Source organism: Salvelinus alpinus, chromosome 1, assembly GCF_045679555.1.
Source record: "Salvelinus alpinus chromosome 1, SLU_Salpinus.1, whole genome shotgun sequence".
NCBI classification, from domain to species: domain Eukaryota; kingdom Metazoa; phylum Chordata; class Actinopteri; order Salmoniformes; family Salmonidae; genus Salvelinus; species Salvelinus alpinus.
In genome coordinates, this window is record NC_092086.1 from 15,610,512 (window position 1) to 15,618,411 (window position 7,900).

The window sequence follows — 7,900 nt, forward strand, 5'->3', positions numbered from 1 at the left end:
TATACAACAGGGAGGTCCAAGTTGGTACTATACAACAGGGAGGTCCAAGTTGGTACTATACAACAGGGAGGTCCAAGTTGGTACTATACAACAGGGAGGTCCAAGTTGGTACTATACAACAGGGAGGTCCAAGTTGGTACTATACAACAGGGAGGTCCAAGTTGGTACTATACAACAGGGAGGTCCAAGTTAGTTGGTACTATACAACAAGGAGGTCCAAGTTGGTACTATACAACAGGGAGGTCCAAGTTGGTACTATACAACAGGGAGGTCCAAGTTGGTTGGTACTATACAACAGGGAGGTCCAAGTTGGTTGGTACTATACAACAGGGAGGTCCAAGTTGGTTGGTACTATACAACAGGGAGGTCCAAGTTAGTTGGTACTATACAACAAAATACAGATGACGCACAAAGTGATACATGCACCCAATCCTAAATCAACCCCTAGTCCCTACTTGTCTAGATCAGACTGCAGTGTTTCCCCTATATTCATTCCCATAGACTTCCAGTCATGCAGTGTTTCCACTATATTCATTCCCATAGACTTCCAGTCATGCAGTGTTTCCACTATATTCATTCCCATAGACTTCCAGTCATTGCGCTAACAACCCCCAACTAGGGGAACCACTGAATGTATTGGATAGATATAGCAATATGGTAGTAGCTCCACCATATTGCTTAGTCCTATACTTTCTTCACAAGTAGGGAGTGTACTCTAGAGGTTAGGGTCTAGGGGTTGATTTGGGACTGAATTAAAGCAGCTGTAACACATGGATGGGCCCTAAACCCTGGAATACTAAACACTGGTAATGTATATGGACTTTGATCCGGCTGTTCTCCTGTAAATTATACAAACAAAACCCACTTCAAATCAGACAATATTTTCAAGACATCCCTTTTATCTGGGTTGGTTGGTGTGAAGGATTTGGACAGAACAGCTAAGCATTCTGACGGTCAGCTAGCTGCAGGAGGTCAGCTAGCTGCAGGAGGTTAGAACACCTAGGCATTCTGACGGTCAGCTAGCTGCAGGAGGTTAGAACACCTAGGCATTCTGACGGTCAGCTAGCTGCAGGAGGTTAGAACACCTAGGCATTCTGACGGTCAGCTAGCTGCAGGAGGTTAGAACACCGAGGCATTCTGACGGTCAGCTAGTTGCAGGAGGTTAGAACACCGAGGCATTCTGACGGTCAGCTAGCTGCAGGAGGTTAGAACACCTAGGCATTCTGACGGTCAGCTAGCTGCAGGAGGTTAGAACACCTAGGCATTCTGACGGTCAGCTAGCTGCAGGAGGTTAGAACACCGAGGCATTCTGACGGTCAGCTAGCTGCAGGAGGTTAGAACACCGAGGCATTCTGACGGTCAGCTAGCTGCAGGAGGTTAGAACACCGAGGCATTCTGACGGTCAGCTAGCTGCAGGAGGTTAGATCACCTAGGCATTCTGACGGTCAGCTAGCTGCAGGAGGTTAGAACACCTAGGCATTCTGACGGTCAGCTAGCTGCAGGAGGTTAGAACACCGAGGCATTCTGACGGTCAGCTAGCTGCAGGAGGTTAGAACACCTAGGCATTCTGACGGTCAGCTAGCTGCAGGAGGTTAGAACACCGAGGCATTCTGACGGTCAGCTAGCTGCAGGAGGTTAGATCACCTAGGCATTCTGACGGTCAGCTAGCTGCAGGAGGTTAGAACACCTAGGCATTCTGACGGTCAGCTAGCTGCAGGAGGTTACAACACCCAGGCATTCTGACGGTCAGCTAGCTGCAGGAGGTTAGAACACCTAGGCATTCTGACGGTCAGCTAGCTGCAGGAGGTTAGAACACCTAGGCATTCTGACGGTCAGCTAGCTGCAGGAGGTTACAACACCCAGGCATTCTGACGGTCAGCTAGCTGCAGGAGGTTAGAACACCTAGGCATTCTGACGGTCAGCTAGCTGCAGGAGGTTAGATCACCTAGGCATTCTGACGGTCAGCTAGCTGCAGGAGGTTAGATCACCTAGGCATTCTGACGGCCAGCTAGCTGCAGGAGGTTACAACACCCAGGCATTCTGACGGTCAGCTAGCTGCAGGAGGTTAGAACACCTAGGCATTCTGACGGTCAGCTAGCTGCAGGAGGTTAGATCACCTAGGCATTCTGACGGTCAGCTAGCTGCAGGAGGTTAGAACGGTCGGTAGTTCCAGAAACTAGAGAAGACGGAAATCTAGAAGGAGGAGGAGGAAGAGGAGGAAAATCCAGTTAATGTGTCATGGTAAGCCAATATAATAAAGGCTTTATAATATAGGTCACAAAACAAGTGCCTTGGCTTGGTGTTGTACGTAGGCTTTCAGTTTGACGGTTTTCTGGGACATACGCCACAACTTCTCTACTTCAGTCGATTTAGACTCTCGTTTCCAATGAGCACCTTTTCATACCATTTACAACTTTTTCCCAGAAACAAAACAGCTCTCCCTGTCTTCTCTTTTCTGAGTCTGACATGTATTTAGTTGCGGACACACGAACAAGGTGAATCATCTACTTCATACCAGCTGACCCAGCCGGAATCTATGCCAATACCGCAGCTACTCATTCACTTCCGTGTATTCTGTGGACCAATGGAGTGTTGAGAAAGTGTCCTGCTGCCACAGACGTCACTCACCTTGTCCTTGAGCTGCTGACAGAGCTGCAGTGAGATGGTGAAGAAGACCAGGGTGTTGTTGAGCCAGGGGACAACACACTCCACCTTGTGAACCTGGCTCACCTCAAACTTAGCATTGTTCAGCTCACTGGGGGAGACAGCAGGGAAAGAGTTCAACAATAAAACAACAACAAAGCAGTTGGATGTATTGGAAATGGCACTGTATGTGTTAACGTTGGGAACTGTGTGTGTGAAAGTATTCAGAAATGGGAGGACCCGGGGTAGACCCAACAAGCATCATTTACTATGCTGCTGACTAGTGACAAAAATATATTTTTAAAAACGGTAGTTAGTATTGTTAGAGACACACTAATATCTTCACATCAACAAGATATGAACGGACATGAAAAGATCCCGTGTGTATTGACCACAGACAGCCCCATCTAAAGCGTTAGTGACTGACATGATGTGAAGCGTTAGTGACTGACATGGTGTGAAGCGTTAGTGACTGACATGATGTGAAGCGTTAGTGACTGACATGATGTGAAGCGTTAGTGACTGACATGATGTGAAGCGTTAGTGACTGACATGATGTGAAGCGTTAGTGACTGACATGATGTGAAGCGTTAGTGACTGACATGATGTGAAGCGTTAGTGACTGACATGATGTGAAGCGTTAGTGACTGACATGATGTGAAGCGTTAGTGACTGACATGATGTGAAGCGTTAGTGACTGACATGATCTAAAGCGTTAGTGACTGACATGGTGTGAAGCGTTAGTGACTGACATGATGTGAAGCGTTAGTGACTGACATGATGTGAAGCGTTAGTGACTGACATGATGTGAAGCGTTAGTGACTGACATGATGTGAAGCGTTAGTGACTGACATGATGTGAAGCGTTAGTGACTGACATGATCTAAAGCGTTAGTGACTGACATGATCTAAAGCGTTAGTGACTGACATGATCTAAAGCGTTAGTGACTGACATGATCTAAAGCGTTAGTGACTGACATGATCTAAAGCGTTAGTGACTGACATGATCTAAAGCGTTAGTGACTGACATGATCTAAAGCGTTAGTGACTGACATGATCTAAAGCGTTAGTGACTGACATGATCTAAAGCGTTAGTGACTGACATGATCTAAAGCGTTAGTGACTGACATGATCTAAAGCGTTAGTGACTGACATGATGTGAAGCGTTAGTGACTGACATGATGTAAAGTGTTAGTGACTGACATGATGTAAAGTGTTAGTGACTGACATGATCTAAAGCGTTAGTGACTGACATGATCTAAAGCGTTAGTGACTGACATGATGTGAAGCGTTAGTGACTGACATGATGTGAAGCGTTAGTGACTGACATGATCTAAAGTGTTAGTGACTGACATGATGTGAAGCGTTAGTGACTGACATGATCTAAAGTGTTAGTGACTGACATGATGTGAAGCGTTAGTGACTGACATGATCTAAAGCGTTAGTGACTGACATGATGTAAAGTGTTAGTGACTGACATGATCTAAAGCGTTAGTGACTGACATGATCTAAAGCGTTAGTGACTGACATGATGTGAAGCGTTAGTGACTGACATGATCTAAAGTGTTAGTGACTGACATGATCTAAAGCGTTAGTGACTGACATGATCTAAAGCGTTAGTGACTGACATGATCTAAAGCGTTAGTGACTGACATGATCTAAAGCGTTAGTGACTGACATGATCTAAAGCGTTAGTGACTGACATGATGTGAAGCGTTAGTGACTGACATGATGTGAAGCGTTAGTGACTGACATGATGTGAAGCATTAGTGACTGACATGATCTAAAGTGTTAGTGACTGACATGATGTGAAGCGTTAGTGACTGACATGATCTAAAGCGTTAGTGACTGACATGGTGTGAAGCGTTAGTGACTGACATGATGTGAAGCGTTAGTGACTGACATGATCTAAAGTGTTAGTGACTGACATGATCTAAAGCGTTAGTGACTGACATGGTGTGAAGCGTTAGTGACCGACATGATGTGAAGCGTTAGTGACCGACATGATGTGAAGCGTTAGTGACCGACATGATGTGAAGCGTTAGTGACTGACATGATGTGAAGCGTTAGTGACTGACATGATGTGAAGCGTTAGTGACTGACATGATGTAAAGCGTTAGTGACCGACATGATGTAAAGCGTTAGTGACCGACATGATGTGAAGCGTTAGTGACTGACATGATGTGAAGCGTTAGTGACTGACATGATGTGAAGCGTTAGTGACTGACATGATGTGAAGCGTTAGTGACTGACATGATGTGAAGCGTTAGTGACTGACATGATGTGAAGCGTTAGTGACTGACATGATGTAAAGCGTTAGTGACTGACATGATGTAAAGCGTTAGTGACTGACATGATGTAAAGTGTTAGTGACTGACATGATCTAAAGTGTTAGTGACTGACATGATGTGAAGCTTTAGTGACTGACATGATGTGAAGCTTTAGTGACTGACATGATCTAAAGTGTTAGTGACTGACATGATGTGAAGCGTTAGTGACTGACATGATCTAAAGTGTTAGTGACTGACATGATGTGAAGCGTTAGTGACCGACATGATGTGAAGCGTTAGTGACTGACATGATGTGAAGCGTTAGTGACTGACATGGTGTGAAGCGTTAGTGACTGACATGGTGTGAAGCGTTAGTGACTGATATGGTGTGAAGCGTTAGTGACTGATATGGTGTGAAGCGTTAGTGACTGACAGGATGTGAAGCGTTAGTGACTGACAGGATGTGAAGCGTTAGTGACTGACAGGATGTGAAGCGTTAGTGACTGACAGGATGTAAAGCGTTAGTGACTGACATGGTGTGAAGCGTTAGTGACTGACAGGATGTGAAGCGTTAGTGACTGACAGGATGTGAAGCGTTAGTGACTGACATGATGTGAAGCGTTAGTGACTGACATGATGTGAAGCGTTAGTGACTGACATGATCTAAAGCGTTAGTGACTGACATGATCTAAAGCGTTAGTGACTGACATGATCTAAAGCGTTAGTGACTGACATGATGTGAAGCGTTAGTGACTGACATGATGTGAAGCGTTAGTGACTGACATGATCTAAAGCGTTAGTGACTGACATGATCTAAAGCGTTAGTGACTGACATGATCTAAAGCGTTAGTGACTGACATGATCTAAAGCGTTAGTGACTGACATGATCTAAAGCGTTAGTGACTGACATGATCTAAAGCGTTAGTGACTGACATGATCTAAAGCGTTAGTGACTGACATGATGTGAAGCGTTAGTGACTGACATGATGTGAAGCGTTAGTGACTGACATGATGTGAAGCGTTAGTGACTGACATGATCTAAAGTGTTAGTGACTGACATGATCTAAAGCGTTAGTGACTGACATGATCTAAAGCGTTAGTGACTGACATGATCTAAAGCGTTAGTGACTGACATGATCTAAAGCGTTAGTGACTGACATGATCTAAAGCGTTAGTGACTGACATGATCTAAAGCGTTAGTGACTGACATGATGTGAAGCGTTAGTGACTGACATGATGTGAAGCGTTAGTGACTGACATGATGTGAAGCATTAGTGACTGACATGATCTAAAGCGTTAGTGACTGACAGGATGTGAAGCGTTAGTGACTGACATGATGTGAAGCGTTAGTGACTGACATGATGTGAAGCGTTAGTGACTGACATGATCTAAAGCGTTAGTGACTGACATGATCTAAAGCGTTAGTGACTGACATGATCTAAAGCGTTAGTGACTGACATGATCTAAAGCGTTAGTGACTGACATGATCTAAAGCGTTAGTGACTGACATGATCTAAAGCGTTAGTGACTGACATGATGTGAAGCGTTAGTGACTGACATGATGTGAAGCGTTAGTGACTGACATGATGTGAAGCGTTAGTGACTGACATGATCTAAAGTGTTAGTGACTGACATGATCTAAAGCGTTAGTGACTGACATGATCTAAAGCGTTAGTGACTGACATGATCTAAAGCGTTAGTGACTGACATGATCTAAAGCGTTAGTGACTGACATGATGTGAAGCTTTAGTGACTGACATGATGTGAAGCATTAGTGACTGACATGATCTAAAGTGTTAGTGACTGACATGATGTGAAGCTTTAGTGACTGACATGATGTGAAGCATTAGTGACTGACATGATCTAAAGTGTTAGTGACTGACATGATGTGAAGCGTTAGTGACTGACATGATCTAAAGCGTTAGTGACTGACATGATCTAAAGTGTTAGTGACTGACATGATGTGAAGCGTTAGTGACTGACATGATCTAAAGCGTTAGTGACTGACAGGATGTGAAGCGTTAGTGACTGACATGATCTAAAGCGTTAGTGACTGACATGATCTAAAGTGTTAGTGACTGACATGATGTGAAGCGTTAGTGACTGACATGATGTGAAGCTTTAGTGACTGACATGATCTAAAGTGTTAGTGACTGACATGATGTGAAGCGTTAGTGACCGACATGATGTGAAGCGTTAGTGACTGACATGATGTGAAGCGTTAGTGACTGACATGGTGTGAAGCGTTAGTGACTGACATGGTGTGAAGCGTTAGTGACTGATATGGTGTGAAGCGTTAGTGACTGATATGGTGTGAAGCGTTAGTGACTGACAGGATGTGAAGCGTTAGTGACTGACAGGATGTGAAGCGTTAGTGACTGACAGGATGTAAAGCGTTAGTGACTGACATGGTGTGAAGCGTTAGTGACTGACATGATGTGAAGCGTTAGTGACTGACAGGATGTGAAGCGTTAGTGACTGACATGATCTAAAGCGTTAGTGACTGACATGATGTGAAGCGTTAGTGACTGACATGATGTGAAGCGTTAGTGACTGACATGATGTAAAGCGTTAGTGACTGACATGATGTAAAGCGTTAGTGACTGATATGGTGTGAAGCGTTAGTGACTGACAGGATGTGAAGCGTTAGTGACTGACAGGATGTGAAGCGTTAGTGACTGACATGATGTGAAGCGTTAGTGACTGACATGATGTGAAGCGCTAGTGACTGACATGATGTAAAGCGTTAGTGACTGACATGATGTGAAGCGCAAGTGACTGACATGATGTGAAGCGTTAGTGACTGACATGATGTGAAGCGCTAGTGACTGACATGATGTAAAGCGTTAGTGACTGACATGATGTGAAGCGCTAGTGACTGACATGATGTAAAGCGTTAGTGACTGACATGATGTAAAGTGTTATCTAACAGAACTTACAACATGGCTCCAGGGTTGTGTAACACAGAGCTTCCAGATGGCCTGAAGT

General features: G+C 44.5%; 1 protein-coding gene across 2 annotated transcripts in view; it reads right to left on the bottom strand.

Moving 5' to 3' along the window:
- Positions 1–184: 184 nt before the first annotated feature.
- Positions 185–7,900, bottom strand: part of LOC139570528 (protein rogdi homolog) — an 18,088-nt gene continuing 10,372 nt past the window's right edge. Inside the window, exons 9-12 of one of the 2 annotated variants that reach the window (XR_011674095.1) lie at positions 7,852–7,900; positions 2,629–2,755; positions 1,172–2,193; positions 185–938 (exon numbers count right to left, since the gene is read on the bottom strand). The exon at positions 7,852–7,900 is cut by the window's right edge and continues 1 nt beyond it. Coding sequence is in view for 1 of the 2 variants with exons in the window: in XM_071392474.1 (XP_071248575.1) it covers positions 2,152–2,193; positions 2,629–2,755; positions 7,852–7,900 (218 nt within the window). In the remaining variant the exon portion in view is untranslated. Of the gene's footprint in view, positions 939–1,154; positions 2,194–2,628; positions 2,756–7,851 lie in introns of those variants that run through there. The other variant, XM_071392474.1, reaches the window with a different exon arrangement.